Genomic DNA, 22,494 nt, shown 5'->3' with positions numbered 1-22,494 from the left:
TATAAGTCTCACGTTTGGTTAGTAGTATATCAGCCTTGTATTTGGCAGACATTTTCAGCAGGTTACTTTTATTCTCCTCGGTGGGGAAATTTTTCCACAAGATTTCCAATTTTCTTTCTGCCCGCAAGGCTTTTAATTGGGGAGTAGACCAACAATTTAGATGGGCTCTGGGTCTGCCACTGCGCATTTTGAGCGGGGTAATGGTATCTAAAGCTTGTGTAATGATAGTTATATAAATCTACTAGCATGGCTGGGTCAGAAGTGGCCGTTATGGGGTTTAATATAGGGAGTAAATGTGGCAGTAGCTGGTCTATTGTGATGTTCCGTTTTTTCCTACTGAGGAGAGGGGGAGCTATTGGGTTGGTCTTGATGGTCTGTATACTTGCTAGTATTGTGAAGGACAGTAGATGATGATCTGTCCAAGTCTGCGGTTCAATGGAAGTGATTGTTGTCTCGCAATAAGATCTGCCACCCAATCTAAGGTTCTACCTTTGTCGTGGGTAGGTTGATTAACACTTTGCGTAAGGCCTAATTCGGTCAGGGTGTTTGACAGTACCAAAGTGTGTTGGTCATTGGGGTCGTTTAGACCAAGGTTGAAGTCTCCTAGCACTAAAATATGTAATGTGTGTTTAGTATTTGCAGAAAGTATCATAGTGATGTCTTCCTCGAAGGTGTCGATAGGACCAGGAGGTCTATAAATAAAACGTGAGTTGGTGATAGGTAGTTTAACTGTGAGCAGTTCACACGACTGGACTTTAGGTGAAGTGGATACTCTCAAGCGTAGGCTAGCCATAGCAATGAAGGCAGTGCCACCACCTCTAGAGGCTTCTCTGTCTGCTCTCAGGATGATGTAGTTGTCAGGTATAGCAAGTGACAGAGAAGGGCCCGCTGCAGGTCTCAGTTATTGCTAAGAATTCTATTTTTTTCTGAATTGATCAGGTCAGCTATGTCGATAGCATGAGCTACCATTGATCTTGCATTGATTAAGGCGCCTTTGATCAGCGGGGTAGTAGTGTTAGGTAGGATATGACTGGGCTTTCTCTGGGTGACTGTTTTTGTTTGTGTAGTTGGTTTTGGCAATTTAGTTTGAGCGAGGGGGTAGGACTGAGTTTAGTTGGGAGTCTAGTCTGTAGAGTGTAGGTTCTAATAAATCTGGTGCCGAGCCTGTCATTTCTCACTCCAGTGGAACATGGTTTGTTAGGTACTGGTTTGGTGGCAAAGTGTTTAATCCATTGGCTTGGCATTGGGGTACAGTCAGAGCCTGTGAGGGTAACGGCATCTGTATTAGGATGCTTGGTTTCCAAATTTAACTCTGGTAGGAATTTGGTGGGTCTGATGGTTATTGTGTGTGGGTTGTGCTTAAGCGGTAGCAGAAATTTAGTAGGTTTAATCCAAAGTAATGGTAAGGTAGGAGTAGTCATGATTATAGACTGGCACTCTGTATGCAGGGAGTCTAAAGCTGTAGCATAACGACTGGCATCCAGTAAAGTAAGCAGCATTTTTTTAATGAGGCAGCTGAGGGCATACATAGTATGAGTTAGGTCCTTGTAAGACTAGTAATACAGTTGATCATGGGCTAAGAAGTACTAAAAATCAATACTGATGGTGCACCCTATATGGCATAGAAAGTGCAGTATAACCTACAATATGACAGTACTGTAGGTAACATTTTTGATTGTATTTCATACATTTAGCCTATGACCAATCAATAATAAGTTCTTCGGAAAAGATTATCCATAAACCACAAAAACAGAGTAAAAATAATCCAATTCTACATTTAAAAAGATCCATGATATAAACTTACAAACATTACATATAAAAAGAGATTTAAAATGTGCATGTGTGTAAGTCAATTAGTATCCACAAGAAACGTCCAGACAGTTTGATACATTTTTCAATGTTCAATCAGGTTTTGGGCCGTACGTTTAGTTCTCCGATGCCAAGCCCTTCTCAAATAGTCCACCATTATCCAGGCCACTGGCATCGTAGCAGCTGAGAGCAGATAACGCTGAGAGCAGATAACATAAAGCAGGCCTAGCCTGAGACATGCCAGCGGACCTAAGTAATGGTAGGAGTGTTTTCCATTTTAGGTCTGTATAGTGTGGGCAGAACAACACAAAGTGTAGAAGGTCCTCCACCGGCCACTGGCAGCAGGGGCGGGATGTGGGTTGCGCACTGTGAGTCCAGCTTTTTGTTCATGCCCCTAACCATAAACAATCAAACCGGGCTCGAGTCAGGGCCCAACGATCTGCAGGATTATCACTGTGGAGCAGGTACGGCTGAATAGCGTCTGCAGTTGTTAACACAATATGCCTTCTATTTGCAAAAAGGCCCAGGGCGGAGGACTCCCTATTTACCACAAGAATAGATATGTGCTTGTATGCCCTCAGCGCACACGGGGTCAAGAAGGTTGGAGGGCAAATAAGATTAACACAATGTAACTGTTTGATACATTTCTGGATATATATGAGCCATGGAATTTTCTTTACAGCCAAGCTACTCACCAGGGCTCTTATTATTGTGAGAGAGTGGCTTTCTGGTTTGACCATAGTGCCAACCAGTGCGAGACTGTGGCCAGTATCCACTCATCGGCAATGTGGAGACATCCCAATTCCAAATGTGTACCATAATTTGGAGCAGACTGCGGTAGCCCAAGAAGTTTTTTAAGAAAAGAATTCTCCACGTTTTCAATTTTTTTAATCCTTTCCATACCCCACAGTGCGGCCCTGTAGTTAGTGGCAGTTTTTGTTTGAGCTCTGTATACTTCAAGAATTAGTTTGATTGGGCGCCCCACACAATTAAGTTGAAAGCCGGACAAACCCCCTAGTTCCTGTCTCATCCTCATGCATTGTTTATCAACATGACCAAATCCTCACCAATTCTCCGTAAAACAGATTCCCAGGCATTCAAAACTAGTAACCCTAGGGATGGGTTGACCTCCACTCCATATCCTAGGCATCTTAAGATGTCTAACGCCCAAGCTCCTACATGCCATGACGGCTGATTTTTTAGAGTTCACCGTCAACTTATGGGAAGCCATAAATTGAGTGTAAACATCCACCAGGCATTGTAAGACTCTAGGAGTGTGAGCAATTGTAACCATATCATCAGTATAGCCTAGTACTGGGAGGGGGGCGCTGCCCACCCTGATATAGTCAGTGTGGGAGTTGACCAATGCCTGGTAAACACCATTTATGTAGAGGGCAAACAATACCGGTGCCACAATACAGCCCTAGCGAACTACAGTTTATGCCCCTATCTAGGAGCAGTAGGGTATAGCGTTCAAATAAGCCTGGCAAAGGACAACAATGTGCATGACTGGTAAGGTATAAAACTGCAAAGCCAGCTGATGTAGCAACGCACCTAGGTACAAGTGAATAGGGACGATACCGCATACAAGCAGTTAGGCTAGTATAACGAGACGATGCCGAGCAGTAAACGCACCCTGCCGGTCGAACTAACCCAATACATACATCAAATAATGTTCAGAGGTGGGTACTAAACAGAAATTTGACAAGAGTAATCTTAGTAGACGTGTGAGTACATAGACTACCCCAGTTAAGATTATCGATGGTAAAAAATCAATATGCAACAACAGTGTGGTTTCACTATGAGTGCCGTAACAATGCTAGTAGCAACATTTGCAATAACAACATTTACTGGGTAAGAAGTAGTGGTTATGAAGCATATTGCTACGCAGTGCCGTGATGACGTGACACATTACATAGTAATCATTAGAGGCATGGGTGTGAGTGAGAGTTAAGCAGGTTGGACGCAATTACGGCGTGCTAATCAGCTTTCAAGTGTGATGTTTGATATATGACATATAATCAGTGATTCTTGCTTGTTTTTTTTTGGTGCTCTCTGCCATAATAAAGCAAGTGTACTCTGGGGAAGAGGGAATGTGGGATAGGGGAAAGGAGGGAATTGCAGCAGGCAGGAGGAGGAGGAGCAGGAGGAGGAGGAGGAGGAGGGGACCGTCCCATCATTATTGACTAGCACAGGATGAATTGTTTGCCCCAGCTAAATTGTTAGTCCAAACATCATTGTTGCCCCACTGTTTTGTGCACTTTAGCATCCTAAATTAACTGTTGCCCCACTGTATGAATTACTTTACCTGTTGCCCCACTCTCTTTTGCTCCTTTGAATCGTTTGCTCTCTAGACTCTAGTTTAATTGTTTGACCTAGTTTAATTATTGCCTGCTGTATTTTGCGTCAGCGCATCATATATTCATTGTTTTCCTACAGTATGAATTGTTTATCCCAACATAAACACACTCTTCTTAGTGCCCCAACATCCCATACACAGGCCAACTTTGCCACTACCACATAGTAAATTACAATCGTTCACTACAGACAGCAAACATAACTATTTACCTTTACAGCCATCATACATACTGCAGCCCAAATGAAGCTCACATCTGGACTGAAATGCCTCTGTGCCCTCCACACAGGCTACCTAGAAGCAGATGCAGACACAGTAGCCTAGTACTTCAGAGCTGCATGCATCAACACAGCAGCAAAGCTCTGTTGGAACTCCTGTTTCTCTCCACTATCCTAACCCAACCACATCCCTATCCGGCCTGCCCGGGCATATGGTGCCCATGCAAATGGCATCGATGTGTGGGATAAACCACATTAACGTATTAATCTGTATGCTTTTCATTATTATCCCTGGAAGCCACAATTGGCCTGATGGTCACCAAAAGAGGTGGTCCATGCTGTGGTACATTTTCGATTACTATATGGATACTAGGTCAGGTGGACACCTTGATCTAATGCTCACTTAGTTATACAGTCCTACCCCAAACTTTTGAGAAAAAAGAATAGATTTGATTAAAACTGCAATTTATTTGAAGAAAGTAATTAAAGGAAACATCTCGGCAAAGGTGGTCTCGAGCTTTATGCAGGGTTGGGGGGGAGGGGCCACAATGTTACACAATTATATAGCTGGCCTACAAAAACAAAAATGATCTGCCTGCATTTATCTCACCTTTATACATACAAGCACTCATTTCCATAATCAAATCTGTGTAAACATTGAGGTCTGAACAACTTTTCCTGTGTACATATGATGCTGAGGTTAGCTAATATGCGTGTGTCATTTCAAATAAGCTTATAATGAATTGCATCACACTCCTGCAGGTTTAAGGTTAGGGAAGCAGTGTCATCGATTTAGAACACACACAATTTCTGCTCACCCACCGCAAGCTGGAAGAATGATTTTATTAAACAGTTATAAGTTCCTCTTCCCTTACACTTTGCAGATTGTCTCACTGAAACAAGCTCATTTTTCTGTACTGTGTATTCAAGAATATGGGGTTGCATGCAATTTGCACCTGCATCTTTTTCTAGGTGATAAGAAATGACAAAATTACAGGGCCCTCGACCTTGATATAATGTCAACTATATCCATGATAGCATTCAGGGTACTTTTAAATATCCCTTTTCAAATGCTACATTGCCAGCGCTGGTAAACGTTCCGTATTTCAAACGGAGCTTACAGCACCAGGAAAGTAGTTTTGTGTTTATTTGAATGTCATATCCTTCAGCTTCAAATACAATGAATTCAGGATTTAACTCACACTGGTAAACTGTTTTCTATTTGCAGTCAAATCTCACAAATCTTTAATTATAATGGAAAATACGTTTGCCTTTCATTCCAAATATTAGGATTTGTCTTTCGAATGAGCACTCCCAAGTGGAAATCACCTCCAAATTCCCTAGCACCCTGTGGACCTAGGGCAATGACTATAGGGGTTTATCTAAGTACATTTGGAGAGCTTTCATACTCGCTCTGAATTGATCTTTAATGGCATGGAGCCAGTAGCGACACTCTCTGATTTGAAATCTCCCAGTCAGCAAGCCCCTCCTGGTACCCTTCTCCCTTTTTCAGGAAAGAGTCTTCCTCCAGGTGAAGTTGGTTCAGAAACCCTCATAAACACCGCCCAATTCTTCAAGTGGTATCCTGATTCAGCATTCATCGGATGGGGAAGGGCGATTTTCTTCCCAGCCAGAAAACCCTCCTCTGTGTTCACACTATTTTTAAAGTGGCCGTAATTCCCATGCTTATGTCATACTTATGACACATTGTGATTGGCCTGATCTTTTCATTGGCCTGCCTCAAAGTTGGACACTTCCATAGAGTACACTCCCCCAATCTTTATTGGATGATTATAATGTCTATATTTTTGACATGACCAAAGGAGGGGGCTTTTTTCACTACTACACTGCTGAATGCCATTTTGATTTTCTTCCAAAATATATGGCAGTAATATGCTAATTTAATGAAAAAAGGATTTCTAGAATGTGTGTTTACAGGCACATACCTGGGTATGGGGCATAGCTATTTGGCATATTGCTTCATAAAGTTATGCATTTTTCTAATTTAAATATTGTCTGATTGATGTATACAATTCAAATTAAAGAGGAGTCTCTGATATTTGAAACACATACATGCTCATGTTTCTAAGTCTTCTAGTTCCAGATTTATGACTAATATTCTCTTTTGCATATAATGTCACTGGTAAACAATGAATGCTGTTCAAACCAAGGGAAATAGATCTAATATGCATTATAATTTAATTGCGGGCCTTTTGCTCAGCACATGCGCTTTATGTAAACAACTCTTTGTGAGACCTTTACTAATGATTCAGTGGGCATTTTTGGCAGGCCACATTGTACTCATTACTGTAGCTTCCAGTCAAAGTTCAAAAGTGTCACTTGTAATGGATGGATTTGCCTTTGACACTCGGTTGTAAAATAGACCAATGGCCACTCTCTTCTGTGAAACCCACAGATTACATATTCTTTGCATGTCAGTTTGATTTTATAAAAATAACCCCTGGAAACATCCCAAAGGCGGGAGGCTAGCGTGCCCCGAGTTTAAACTCAGGTCACCTTGAAGGGAACACAATACAGAGCTTTTGAATACACATGTTATTTAAACTAATAGAATCATTGCTTTGCTTGTTCTCTGTGCTTTTGTATGGGACCACCTGGTTTGGTTTGTGGTGTTAAATGTAGATTCAGGTAGCAGTTTGTATCAAGCTAACCAAGCTCTTCTAGGCAAACACCAAGAGATAATAGCTTGTAGTAATTTGTTCCCTGTCAACTTTATTCCATATAGGGCAAGGTAGTTGAGGCCGGATAGCATCTTTGTGTAAGTGGTTTCATTTCCTCATTTATCTAATTAGTGACTCGCTCTCGGTTTTGCTGATACCTTACCTCTCTACTAGGAAATTGATGCCTAACAAACTTGACCACAGAAGAGCTTTCCGCTTCCAGTACGAGGTAAGACATTGACGAAAATCTAGACTGATTTTTGAGGACTGTTCAGAACAATTCCATCAAGAAAGATGTCTCCATAGAGCATACACCTTTGTGGGAGTGCAGTCAGTAAGTTGAAGATGGGGGTTTGCCAAGAAGTGGTTAAAGTGCTCAGATAAAATGTAACTAGTGTGTCTCTTGTGATAATGAACCATTGTGTTACTTGTCACTTCATGCCCTCAAATGCCTCCTACACCCTCTGGACAAGCAAACAATGTTTGAGGCCATTCCAGTGGTGCTACTTAACTTGCACTGAGCAAAGCTGTTTTCATGAAAGCTGGCCGTGTGACTAGCCCATTTTGACTTTCATTCTCAGTACCTTTGTAATCCCTCTTGAAACAAAAATCGTCCTTTCCCACTAACGGTTGTTCTCTAAGCAAATTCTGCTTGTGTACTCTGGCATAGTAGAGGACCAAGCAGCATCCACAGTACAGGAGGCCCCATGGGGAGGGAGAGGGGTCCTCTAAAGAGAGCACAGTAAGCAGCTACTTTCCCTAGTTAGAGGCTGAGACCTGTTCCCAATAAATTCAGTGAGACAATCAGTCCTTTCCTACTCAGTGAAAGGCTCACACCTAAAACAAAAGTATGTCCAAATTGGTATATAGGACTCATATTTTGCAGGCCTTTTATACTTGGGGTAAGTATTGTGACAAATGAAAACACATGCTTAGAAATTTCCACACTTTAATCACCTATCCTGTCTTGACATGTACTTCCCTCCTACCTAATCTGCGCCCTCACCCTATTGCATACTTGTACACATACGTCATTTGTTCACTCTGTTGTTATTTCCACGGAAACATAGCTATAGTTACTGCGGGCCATAGTTGGCCCTCCCTATCTTGCTACTGAATTGCCTCTGCCCACTTCAAAGGCCCCATGTTGATGCTCCCCTGCACCTAAAGTCGATTCTGCCTATGATGATCTGTCCTAGAGCATTCTGTTCACCTGCATACAGTGTTATAGGTTCACCTTGCTAAAGTTGACTATGCCCATGGTGATTTGCATTAGAGCACCTGTCCATTTGCATATCGCACTACAGGCCTACGCAGCTAAATCCAAATCAGCCTACTGTAATCTGTCCTAGAGTACTCTGTATACTTGCATACAGCACATCCAGGTCCAGTTTGTCTGAACTTCCTCATTGTACCTTTACAATACTAATGTACTGAATTTTAGCATGTACTGAAAGTTAGCTCATGTTAGTGTGTTAGCAAATATCAGTGCCTCCAATCACCAATGTTCAAGCCTTATGCAAAAATCGAATCTAGATGTCGGCACATCCAAGTCCAGCATGTTTGAACTTCCTCATTGCACCTTTACAATACTAATGTACTGAATGTTAGCATGTACCGTAAGTTAGCTCATGTTAGTGTGTTAGCAAACATTAGTGCCCCCATTCACCAGTGCCTCAAGCCCTGTGCAAAAATCGAACCTAGATCACAGCTATTAGCACCCTCTAGACATAATACAGTAATGGACCTGCTACCCAGACTGAAAACATCTAGACGTCAGCACACAGCATGCTCCTCTCCTGGCATAGACAGAAAATGTCCCTCGCCTGCCTTATCAAAGTCACTCCAACCCTAATACTTACCACCGCTATATTTAGTATAATGGCCTTAACTATCAAAACCAGCCCCCCCAAGGACAGAAACCTGAGACTCGGGTCTAGATTGCCTAGCATCTACGAACCTGTAAGAAACCATTCTAATAATGCCAATACACGCTCCATTACCCAGCCAAAAAACTTGTCTTGATTAGTCAAGCAGCCCACCTCTACCTGCCGCAAACTTCTACTAAAACGCACTTAACTCCAGATACCGCATCACCCAATACTCCTCTAACAACCAAACCTAATAGCTCCCTAACACTAACAGGATCCCTCATCAACGCTAGATCAGTGGTAGCCCACGCCTCAGAAATTGCAGACATTCTAAATAATGATATCCCGGATCTATTGGCTATAACTGAGACTTGGCTTCACGAGGCAGCGGGACCAACCCTAATGCTAGCAGTGCCCGATAGTTACCAAATCCTCAGTGCTGACAGGCCAAATGACAGAGGCGGTGGACTAGCCATCATCTTCAAATCTACCCATCCATTAGACCTGCCACGTCAGTCTCTTACTGATCCTGTGAAATATTTTCTGCCAAAATGTCCCTCTCCAATAATCGCACGCTCTCAATACACTTGAATTACAGACCCCCTGGGCTACTAGGCACATTTGAAGACGACCTAACTAACCTTATAGCCAACAACACCAAAGACCACTCACAAACTTTACTGCTGGGAAACTTCAATCTCGGTTTCAATGAGACCGACAATAAACATGCAGAGTCAGTTGCAGCCCTGCTAAAGGACCACGGTCTTAATCAAAAAGTCCTCTCCCAACCCACATCAAAGGAAGGACCCTTGACTTGGTATCTGAACTGAATTGTAACATCAGCATTACCGACATTGCTCCACAAACATGGACTGATCATTATTTAATAACCTTCTCCGCCTCACTAGATCTCCTTAGCCCTAAAACCAACAACATGGTACCCCCTCTCCCGACCAGAAGAAAGAAGAATATAACTACTGAAAATATTATACCCCTCCTCCTTCCAGCTATATCTGGATTTGAAAGCAACAACCCTGACTCCTTAGTAAATACCTTCAACGATGCTATGATTAAAGCACTAGACGTAATTGCTCCAATCAAACTGCGCAAAGCTAAACAGGAAGCCCACTTAAATGCCTGGTTTACGCCTCATCTTAAATCTGTAAGAGTACAAAAAAGAAAGCTCCAATCCACCTGGTGCCACTCACCCACTGAAAATAACAAAAACAACCTAACTGAATTTGCCAAATTTTACAAAAAAGAAATAATCAAAACCAAGAAGAATACCTTTAATGGTAGGATTGCGAAAGCTAACTCCAATACTAAAGAGCTATTCGCCATCCTCCGTGAACTGGAATCCCCAATTCAACCTGTAGACAATGCCCCTAAAAACAAAGTATGGTGTACCAACATACAAAACGCCCTTTCTAACAAAATCTCCTCTCCTCAATGCAAAATTACAAAAAAAAAGGCCACACTATCACCCTTGGACCAACAAACACCTCAACCTCAGGAGAATAAGACTACCACGCCCTTCAGATTCAAGACCATCTCCATAATCGACACAGAAAAAATAATACTCTCCCTCAAACCCTCAAACCGCAAGGGCGACTCCTGCCCTGCACAAATAATGAAGGACGCAGCTAGGGACCTAGCTCCCTTTATCTCCAAGCTTATAAACTCCTCCTTTAAATCCAACACAATACCTACCAACCTCAAAGAATCATGGGTCCTCCCATTACTTAAAAACAAACTTTGGACCCCACCATCCCTACCAACTATAGACCAATCACCACTGTGCCATTTTTACTTAAAATCCTAGACAGAGCCGCCTACATACAAATCCAGGACTACCTGGAAGCTAACCACCTGCTTGGCTCACAGCATTCTGGCTTCCGCCCACTCCATGGCACGGAAACAGCTCTGCTAGACCTCAAGACACAAATTGAGGAACTAAAGGATAATGGAAAAACAGCCTTGCTCCTCCTATTGGATTTGTCGGCAGCTTTCGACTTGGTGGACCTTGCAGTCTTATGCAACCACCTCAGATCTGCCGCCAACTTCACCGGAGATGCCATAGCCTGGGTCCAATCCTTCTTGGCTAATCGCACTATGCGAGTCTTCTCCACGTCCAACTCTGCTGACCCTATCAAAATAACCTGTGGTGTCCCACAGGGATCTTGTGTCTCCCCCACCATGTACAACATCTTCACCAAGCCTTTGTTTGACAAGTTGGACAGACTGGGTGTCACCTACACAAATTATGCAGACGACACCCAGATCCTTATACCCCTTTCGGGCAACTTCGGGGCAGACTCAGCCTTGGTGAACAAGATATACACCGTCATTCAGGCATGGATGGCCTCCCATGGCCTCTGCCTGAATGACGATAAAACAGAGATACTAATCCTAGGCTCTGAAGCTAACATCCAAAAACTAAGCCCAAACTACACAGTCTTCAACATTGATAACAACCCTATCAAGGTGATGTCTGTGGTTAAAACTCTTGGATTCGATCTGGACTCCTCCCTCACGCTCAAGAAGCAAGTCAACTCCCTTGCCTCCTCTACCACCTACACCTGCAAACTCATCCGTGCATCCAGACCGTACCTTTCCAGTGCTAGTTGTATCACTCTAGCCAATGCTCTTATCATGTCTAGATTAGACTACTGCAATGCCTTGTACTCAGGAGCCAATAAATACAACACAGACAAAATTCAAAGACTGCAGAACAATGCCTTGAGAGCAGCACTAAACATCCCTCACAGAGAGCACATCACCAAATACAGGAAAGAGGTTAACTGGTTAAAGATAACAGGCAGAATCTTACTTAAAACAGCTTCCCTCACCTCTAAATGTTTAAACAACCTAGCTCCCCCGTACCTAGTGGAAAGAATCACGAGGAAAACATCCACACGCCACACAAGATCTGCTAACACGTTTAAATTAGAGACCCCTAGGTTCAAACGCTCTACGGCGGGAGGAACTAGTTTTCCTGTCAAAGCGGCCCACTACTGGAACAAGTTACCACTCGACCTCAGAACTAAACAACCGTAAATTTAGACACAAGATACTTAAATGGTTGCTTGCCAATGACACATAACTTGACTGACACCTAGCCTTCTTCTACCTGGCCCAGACTGAACCTTCTGCTTCCATTAACTATCCCATACTTGAAACAGCTGAGCATGCTTCACCACCTACCTACCTACCCCATATATGATACTTAGATTTATGAGTCTGACTTATAAACCTGATTATATATCTGTCTGTTTAGGTAACTTGCTAGAGTGCATTGGACACCTCTAAGATATGCCCTGTACTTGTACATATGTTTGTATATATTCTTTGCCTATGTGTGTTATATATTCATGCCAAATACTGTAACAAGCTTAAGATTTCTTGTACACTGTTGCGCCCGGCTACCCAAGGGTTTGGTGCGCATTACCAAATAAATAAACAAAACAAACTAAACAAAACCAAGTCCTCAAGTTTGTGTGCTCTCAAAATAGTTGCATGTTTCCATCATTATCACAGACACATGTGTTAAATATAAAAATCTATGTCCGTTTCTGTTCCCAAAATGCTCCCTGATGTTATGTAAAGCAGCCAGGAACGATTGTGCCATTTACCCTATACTCTTTCCCATAGGATATTTATTTAGAGAATGAGGGATATTTACTAACTTATTGAATTGTTTATATACTGAGAGAAAGAATATTGTTTTTATAAATAGTGTTTTATTTACAAACCGAGCCAAAGAAATGTATTTACAATAAGCAGACTTGATGCAAACAAGACCACCCGAGATCATGCTGAGTGACCCAAATGACTTGTTTGCAGTCTCTCGTGATTACTATTATTATTGTATTTATGGAGTGCAAACCTAGCTTCTGGGAAGCAACAGAGCACTTTACAAGTCATACGGTGAAGTACACAGTGAGGGAAGCATATCGCAAAGGATCAATACAAGAGAGCGGAAAGCTAACAACTGGGGAAGGGGAGGGCAGGCAGTTTGGCACCAAGGGGTCTACAAATAACTAAGGGAGGAAATAGAGAGGAGAAAAGAACACCCACTCTCAGTTTAGGTGGCGAGTGGAGGGTGTGTGCACCTGTGTGTTAGGGACAAGCCATTCCTTGAAGAGGAGGGTTTTGAGCTCCGCCATAAAATAAAACAGCGACCTGGCTCGTCTGCTGTTGTTTGGGAGAATGTTCCAGAGTCTAACTGATGTGGTAGGCCAGAAGGACGACACAGACTCTGGTTAGACATGTCACTGGTTATTTATTAAAGAATATTAATAAAGTCTATCTATCCCTATTCTAAAGGGTGTCCCTACCTAACAAAATGAACCTGAAGGTGCTCATCAGTTGTCAGTCAAAGTAAATAAATCAAAACCATTAACCATCTGACTCTAGCCTATGTGACCCTACCACTATATTTAACTAAAAATCGTGGAATGTCTCCCTTCTCCAGAGGTTTGTTGACTTATGGTTCAGCCACTTTTCAATAGATAATATTCTGGTAATCTCTAGTGATCAATTTTATCAGTTTATACAGTTCATTCATTACTGTTTTAGAGTTTTGTTTCTTCTTTTCTTCTAGTACAGGGCATCCTCCCTCCCCCTTGAGGAGGATTTTATCCAACAATTATCTTTTACTGCTGGGCTATTTTTTTTAGTTTCCTAAATAGTTCATACATTTGTATCACAAAGTCCAGTTTACTCTCAGGTTTCTCTTTTATGTCTTGCTCTGTTTTTTTTTACCTGTGCCTTTTTGGTGTAAATCATGACTCATTGGATCCTTTACAAAATATATGTTCTCCTCTTCACTTGGTACTGGCTGTACAACGCTTCCTACTAAACTGGTGTGAGTGAGTGTTCCAATAATAACTCTCATTCCCTTTTGTTATATATTCTCTCTCTTGACTGTGACGAGTATGAGCATTCTCATAATAATTCTCATATCCTTCCCTGGGTCTCCCATTATCCCTGTTACCTTTAGTGCTTGGAGTTAACGTCACCCGGATTCTCATTTGAGGATTGGCTTCCTTTCCTTGTGGTCTGGCACACAAATGTGTCAGCTGCCATTGTGTGTGGCAAGAAACATTATTATGCACATGGCAGTAAGAGAGGCTGCTTTTGCTGCCACAGCGTTAGTCGGCCCCTGAGATGGCACTGGCATTGTAAACAATTCAAGGTCAGTGACAGCAGGGCCTTCTCACCTGCTTATTCTCTCTTCGTTTGGCGTGGATAGCTTTCCAGTCTCCCCGGTATCGGCTTAGCTTCAGTCGGCCATGGCAGAATGGTTTTGGCATCATTATGCAGACCTCTAGTCCACCACGGACTCTCTGCGGTCACACCACCAAACTCAGCTTCCTCCTCCTTTGCCTTAGCACGCCAATGCGTCTGGAGCTAGTCTGACCTTCTTGTTATGGGACACAGCACACGTGTCAGCACTCAGTCTCCTCTGACTGGAAGATGCTGCACATCTTGCTTCTGCTGCTCTACGGAGTCAGCGTGCATCTCTTTGAAACTCACAGGCTCTCTGTTTATTTCCCCAGGCTCCTCTCCTTGCTAGGCTGACGCAGCCGTGAGGCTTCCCCAGCCGAAATAGCTGTTCCTCCTTCTCGCTCTGTTATGAATTATTTTCTCCAGATGTCCTCTTCCTCGTACAAGTAGGATTGAAACTTGTAATGAGGTTTCCAAATTCATCCTGGCAATAACACATATTGACCTTATCTTTATATACATTGTTATCAGGAAGGTTAAAAGAGGGTATTTTGGCAAGTCCTCTAGGGCGTTACTTTTGGGAATGGGAGTCCTCGTCCCCAAAGGGGGAGTCCCGGCAAAGTCCATCTTGCTTCTACTCCTAGGGAGGGTTTTGCGGAGCGAGCTCACCTCCCTAACCTCACAGGGTGGGCTCCCCCTCAGGGAGAAGGGATGAATTCCTATGATTCGTCAAACCGCGTAGACCGAAAAAGCCCTTCTTCTGGTTATTGCCTTCCTGCACCGGCGGAGTACAAGTCTGCGCTTGTGCTTGCTTCATACTTCAGATCTATTGTGTGAGTGATGTTGGTCTGGGGCGGTGTTTGGGTGATGGGAGGGTGTGCGCAATGCATACATGTGTTTGGTGGCTGGGGCTCCACCATGAAAGTTATTGATAGTGGCAGTTCTGGCTTTATAGTGCTTGGGCAAAATCATCCCATTTGCTATATTGACAATTTTGGAAAAGATTATGGCGGCAGCTTCGTAAACGTTATTTACAGTGACCATAATGGCATAGATTGTTGCCACAAAATCAAAGTGCTTTACACCAGGAATGCTGGCCTTTATTATGGACTTCGATTCATGGAATGATTTCCTCCAGCAATGTTGGGACAAATCATGGGCACAGCTGTACTAGGCCACACAATGGCAAGGGTGTCATATGTTGTGAACTCTGGCATTATGAACATTTTGTGAAAGGCTCCCTTGCACTGTTGGTGACATGGTGTCCACTAGATTTTTTTCATGCATTACCCTAAAGTACCAATTGTAAATTGACGTATTAGCCCATTTTTCTAAAAAGAAATGTGCTGTAACATGCACCATTTTAACAGATTATTTTAAAAATCTGTTGAAAGAAACACCCGATTTCCCTTACCTTACTCAGGACTCACTTGCTTTGCTTGCGCTGATTTGTGGAAGATGTTAATGCCCCTGCACTAAAGGTATTCACTGCTGCCACGGACCTTGAATTTTTTACAGTACTAGTGCCATCTCAGGGGCCGACTAACGCTATGGCAGCAAAAGCAGCCTCTCTTACTGCCATGTGCATAATAATGTTACTTGCCACACACAATGGCGGCTGACACATTTGTGTGCCAGGAACCACTCCTTGTTTCGAAGTTAGGTGTAGGATGTGAATCAACGCTTTATCAAAACCTTAACATATTTCACTTAGTGCAGTCCCGTCGCTGTGGGAGCATGATCATCAATCGTTAAACATGAGTGGTTGTCTGAGCTGGCCAAAGAGTGTGATCCACAATATGCTTCTCCGTGGAGCTTTGGGGCAGAGGGGCTACATAATTTTGTTTTACACCTCTGTTGCGTTGTGACCAATGCAAAAATCGGAGACTTTTATTATATTGGAATGCTTCACTTGCTGATGGATTAACACTAACTCTCTTGTGTGTTTTATTGGTAACGTTGGTTATCAAAGAATTTAAGGAGGGACAGGCCATCTCCACTGCTCATCACGTCCCATGCCGCGGATGCGGATGGCACAGGCGTTTACTTGAGCATCACGATAAAAGCAATCCTAAACCCTAGTCTCTACAGCTGCATTAGACACGCTCATGGTGTAGTGTACAATACTCTGAGAACAACCTGTTCAGGGATGACAGAGGGAACTGCTCATAAAACGGTGTACATTTGTACTTTGAATAAGCCCGATCGGATGAGTCCTCTGTGCTCACAAATGTATCTTGTTTTTTCTTCCTGAACAGATGGAGGGAGCGAGGAGCCCCCCGACAGGCGGCAGTCAAGCATAGACCCGCAGCAGAGTCGTTCGGCACAAGGTAAGAGCTTAGCTTGTCGGAAAATAAAAAATGCGGGCCGGGGTATGCAGCAGGGGCTGCCTTCATTATGTGCCACACATGCTTCATGGGCTCATGCTGCAAAGCATGTGCCGATGCAGAATCGGGTGGACTCCGATGAGTCACTTTGAATTGAAGTATGGCCTCTAAAATGATTAGGGAGTCTATCAAGCACCACACTTCCACGCCGAAGTCCTGTCTGCCGTCCCCAATGAGCCATCACTGTGTTGGATATCAGATCCCACCTCCAAGGATGAACTCAGGGAGCCGAGGGCCATTAAACTAAATACACCTGCTCAAATACATACACCCTCTTGACATTTTCTTTTTTATATTTCCCTTAGCATATTACAGATCCGCCAGAGTGCCAAGAAACCACGATGGTTGCAATAGTACGCATATAAGACCCTTTAACATAACATAGTTTAAGTATACAAGAGATCCTGGGGGAGGTTCTGCTTAAGTGTAAGCACTTCATAGTTGGCGCCACTCTCACAATGCCTTGTTGCCATCTTTCTCATCTTGTCAGCAACATGGAAACAAACCAGCAGGCCGTTTTGGAGCAAACGCTGAGCATAAACTATGTATTGTTTTAAAATGCATTTGGGGCAGTGCTTCTTTCTCCTGTTATTTGAAAGACAGAATATACACATATGAATGCCTAAATAAGATGGTTCATGAAGTCCCTGCGAACCTGAAATTACCCCTTTGCTTCTTATTGTCTTAAATCATGATCATTTGGCTCTCGATGACACATTTTCGTTTATCCAGTTGTTCTCAGGTTGTAATATATGTTATAATATATGTTATACTGTAGCCCTGTCCCAAGGACACATCAGTGGACGTAAAAGCAATAGATTGATACCACAAATATTCTACATTTGTACCCTACAAACTGGTTACTAAACCTCGAAAATGTACACCAGCTGATGTATCTTTTGCTCAAGATTATGTGTATTGAATACATCTGCTGCAATTTAATGAAAACCCCATTGCAGCCTACAGAATTGTCTTGTCAAATATTTGTCACAACTATTGATATTCGTTTACTGCCACCACTGAAAGGTGGTTTATATTTAGGAGTGTGCTCATCCGGCTTAGAGCAGCCAGACTCTCGTGACCCTACTCAATTTTGTTCTACTCACAATATTACCCACCTGGGCAGAGGAAGGCATTAACCAGGTGCCCTTTTTTGATAATTGCCCTGAACAGACCTCCTCCTGCACATCAATTCTCAACTGACACACACTGGGCAGTGGTTTGATAAGACAGGCTTTAACTGTCAACCTGCTGTCATCGTTGCACTCCTTCCTTTTAGTTTGGGCTGACAGAGCCACCTATACGCCGAAACTATTGCATTAGAGTACACGTAGGGAGAAATTGCTTATGAGGAGGGACACAAAGCTTGAAGGTGGTGTTTGGTTATTTGCCCTCTCACCGACTGTCCATGGCCATGCTAATCCCTATAACCATTCCCACCCAGTTCCTGCCCTTCCCCGTGCAACCACCTCCTCATGGGAACCCTTTGAGCTAGCTTTATTCAAGGCTTACCATCGAACCTTTCACTCGAAGTGCCTGCCATTGTTTATTCAAAGCAGTCTTTTTAGTGTAATGACTTAATTGGAGCTGTAAACAGCTACTGGTGTAATCGAAATGTCTAGACCAGGTGTGCCTTCAGCCACTCAATTAGTAAGCACTATGCAGGTCCTTCACTGAAGTCCTGTTAATAACAAGCATTGGCGAAACCTTTGACTTGTGTATAGGTAATAGGTATTTTCCAGGCACTTTCACCATTTTGCACCTGCTACCATCAATAGCCAGTTAATACTACTACGGCAGTGTCTGACAAGTGCCTTTCCCATGCCTACAGAAAAGCCCAAACTGTTGGCATTGCCAATGCTTAATGGTGTGCCTTCAGTACATTTCCTCGATCAGCAGCCATACCATTTATGGATCCCTGTTGTATTTATGAAACTTGTTCCATGCCACAGCAGACTCCCCTTATACCTCAGTAACCTTGGAAGGTGGCAGGAATGTACATGACACCCCCTCCCGCGCGCCACCCGCCTCCCCCTCAGACCGCCCTCCATGGTCACTAAGCAGAAAAGCAGAATCAACTATATCATTGGATTATCTTTTGCGGCAGTTGTTCCTAGATGGAATGGCATGGGACCTGTACTTACTCTGTTCATGCAATCACGTGACACACTTGTCAGAAAGAAAGACAGATTTCCTAATCCAACAGATTTCGAGTTTAACGAATGTATACATTATGCTGTGTCCTTTCACAGAATTAAATAATCTGTAAACGAAGGAACAATTACTCCTTGAGTAAGGCGCCATTATCATTGAAAGTCCTGTTTCAATTATGGCAAGCCAGATCACTCAAAGGAGTTGTAGTGAGTATTGGTATTAGTGGGAGTGCTGGGCGCTGACCAAAAAGGTGGGAGGAAGCCTGGAACCTGTGGGTGAGGTACCCGCAAAGCACAGCAGGCAAACCTGTCTGTTTGGAATTAACATTGGCGGGTTTACGAATTCGGGAAGCAATATTTCGAACAAACGGGCATTGATCCCTGTTGGTTTCATACTTGATTCTTCTTTGAATCTGTATCTGGAGTTTGTACATTAGCACAAACAGCAAGTGGCTTTGTTATGGCCGACCAAGCTTCTCTTTCTCCATGTTGATTTTTGCTTTCTAGTCCAAGCCCTGGTGATATCCAGATTGAATGGAGACGCGTTAATTTTAATGGGCCTTACTGCTTTCATGCTGGCCACTCTAAAATCTATCCTTCACTGGGCAACCCACGTCATCACCAGGGAAATACATTTGATCAGATAACTGCTGTCCTCTCAGCTCTTCACTGGCTTCATTTCACTGCCACACTCAATTAAAGCTAGCCTGTATGACTTTTGAATCATCCCACTCCTTGGCCCACCCAGTGTTTCTCACAGAGCAATGTCAGATCGCTGGTGGATCTAGAAGCACTTGTTGCAAGGATTTGCGTAGTAGATTGGACGTTAACAAACGCTTTAATTTTTCTAACCAGGCATTCAGTGCACATCACCCAATTTCTGCTTCCTCCATTCCAATATCCATTGTGGCCATGTTTTCATTTCTTTCTGAAAACCTTTATTTGACTATCGTTCTCCATTGTGTTAATTCCTTTTTATGAACTGTCTAAATTAATCCTTCTTAGAGGCCCTGTGTTTTTATTTCACTTTTTTCCCTTGCCTCTCCTTGTTTTAATTTTATGCTTATTTTAGCAATTCACTTGAATTGTATCTTAAGTACTATACTTGAGATCAACATTTGGACATCTCACACACCTAATACAGCAATTTCATCGACCCATCTAAACCTCATTTTGGCCCCAGAATATCCCATATACACCAATGCTAGATATTGTCTATTTTTTGCCACTAGATGTCCCTTTGTCCTTAAGCAGTGGGTGAAACCTTGTGCATATGTATAGGCACACCGTTGTTTCTTACATACGGTTTCTGGCATAACACAAAGATAGTGCATTGGTTGTTTTAAAGGTTAAACACTCACATCAGGAGGAAGAGAGCAGCCCGAAGTGCTGGGTTTGATCCTCCTCGCAGACGCTCTGCTTGATTTTTTTTTAATTTACATTTACATTACAGCCATTCAACAAAGGCACATCCATTGGGATATATTTTATTTTAAATGTGTTTTTGCAAACCCTTATTTTATGGTACAGTCCATATCAGTGCCTGCTCATTTTTGCAATATGAACACTTCCTACATGTTTAGCTAGCCACTACACATCATCCCCCAAAATTGTGCTGCTGGCATTTGGATTTCAGGCACGCACAAAAATAGACAACATATATATATTTAAAATCTGAACTGCTGAGTCAGACATATCTTTGTTGGTGGTGGGGAACAGGCTGAGGCAGAACTCCTCCATTTACCCTATGCCTAGTTTATTCCCTCGTAAGATACCAATGTGGACTCGAAGATGGTGGATTTTGGTGATGTAATCACTCAAGCAGCATCAACTGTTGTTCTATCGGTCAACATGAAAACCATGCTGGAAGCGAACATGGGCGCCATCATCACTGATGTGGGCCTCCTAAAACCAGATGTCTGTGCACTGGCGGAGAGGACCAGAAGACTTGAGAAGCAAGTAGCAGAAAACACGGCAGACCTGAAGGGCACCATCATCAGTGCCAAAGCAATGCAACAACGGATAAGGAATCTCGAAGAAAGAGCGGACGACGCAGAAGGGAGAGCTCGGAGATATAATGTTAGGATAATTGGCTTACCGGAAGGAGAAAAGGGCAAAAAAAACCACGAACTACATAGAAAACATGTTGTTGGAAGTAGGCCCTGGGAGCCTCACACAGGGCTTCACTGTGGAACGTGCACACAGATCACTTGCCAACCCCTCCCCCCCCCCCCCCCTGTAGCACCACCGCGGCCTATAATCGCAAGGATATTAAACTACAAAGATTGTGAGAAAATACTGGAGTACTTCAGGATGGGAGGCTCGATTACGAGGCCATCAGAGAAAATCACAACATACCTTGACTATACCTTACAAGTACAGAAAAACAGGATGCACTTCAGTGAAGAAGAGACTCAGAGAAACCAACCTTAAATATATGTTACTATACCCGGCACACCTGAAGATCATATACAATGGCTGGGCCCTCTTTTTTGAGACCCCGGAGGAAACGCACTTGTGGATGGACACCGAGCGTCTGGCGCCCATACGGATGATATTTAGATAACGGGGAAAAGGCGTAATGATCCGAGCCTGGTGAAGCCCGCCGGCAGAACAGTGGTACCCGGATAACACAGGATGTTACACAGGCCTATACATAGGTCACTGAACAGTTGTAAGCACGCATTTCGACACACAGATGCTACCTGAAGCATCACAGCAGCACAGAGCACGACACACAGAAGTGTGTCTTTTGCCCACATACCTTTCTTTCTTTGGTCGGATACTAGCTCACCGCACATTTGCCGCAGAACTGGACTACACAGTGAAGCTATGAGAAGCTGGGATGCCTGAGCACACTACAGTTCGCTGGGCAATTGTTGGGGTACTGTTTGGTGGGGGGAGGGGTTAAAGGTTGTTTGCACTATTTCACACAATATTCACTCTCTAAGCTCACCAAGAGACTGGTCGATGCACATGACAGCGGTCGCTACAGAGACACGCGCACTTCCTATGGGAAGGTCCATCAGCAACACGACACACATGACTGGGGACCTCAGGCTAATCACCTGCAATGTCTGGGGACTAAACAACTTCATAAAAAGGAATAGAGTTGTGACATACTTGCATAGACAAAAAATAGACATAGGGCGTCGTTACACGGATGGCGGTGGACCAAGGTGCTATTAGCGCCTTGGTTCATGCCGGTAAAATACCAGCACCGTCTTTGTCGAAAGGGGAATTACCGCCCTATTCCAAGGTTGGTGGGGCGGTAATTCCCCCTTCCCCCATTGCCCTTCCCCATTCCCATTTTTGGCCCATAGGGCTCTATGGGAATGGGGAAGGTGCTAATTACGGTACCGCAAATTGCGGTACCGTAATTAGCTCCCTGGTCCCTTTGCGGGTTGGTTTTTAATGCCTGCAAAAAGCTGCTAAATTCCCCAACCCGCAAAGGGACCTCGTAGTAAGGCGGTAAGGGTTTACCGGTACCGGTAAAATACCGGTACCGGTAAACCCTTACCGCCTACCGTGTAATGAGGCCGATAGAGCTGGAAACCCATCTCGCCCAAGAGAAACAAGAGATATTGGCCAGGAAATGGCAAGGCACCACAATAGTTTACCTTACTCTGCATATGCGATGGGAGTACTGCTCTGGATAGTGCCCGCAGTGCCTTTCTGGGTGCTCAAAATCATCAAAGACACCGACGGTAGAATGGTAGCGGTCCAAGGGTTCTTAGAAAGAGGTGTGTATCACAAACACTTACGCCCCAAACCATAACGCCTCAACTTT

At 43.5% G+C, this 22,494-nt stretch overlaps 1 protein-coding gene across 6 annotated transcripts in view; it reads left to right on the top strand.

Annotated features, from left to right (window-relative positions):
* The window catches only part of TANC2 (tetratricopeptide repeat, ankyrin repeat and coiled-coil containing 2), a 3,436,361-nt gene that overhangs the window by 1,498,716 nt on the left and 1,915,151 nt on the right, over window positions 1–22,494 (top strand). For all 6 annotated transcript variants that reach the window (XM_069634135.1, XM_069634134.1, XM_069634133.1 and 3 more), the window contains one exon: window positions 16,423–16,494. In XM_069634135.1, the coding sequence (XP_069490236.1) occupies window positions 16,423–16,494 (72 nt within the window). The remainder of the gene's footprint in view (window positions 1–16,422; window positions 16,495–22,494) is intronic.

The sequence above is a fragment of the Ambystoma mexicanum genome, chromosome 13, assembly GCF_040938575.1.
Source record: "Ambystoma mexicanum isolate Mex_15411 chromosome 13, UKY_AmexF1_1, whole genome shotgun sequence".
In the NCBI taxonomy this organism is placed as follows: domain Eukaryota; kingdom Metazoa; phylum Chordata; class Amphibia; order Caudata; family Ambystomatidae; genus Ambystoma; species Ambystoma mexicanum.
This window is presented reverse-complemented; position numbering and strand designations above follow the sequence as displayed.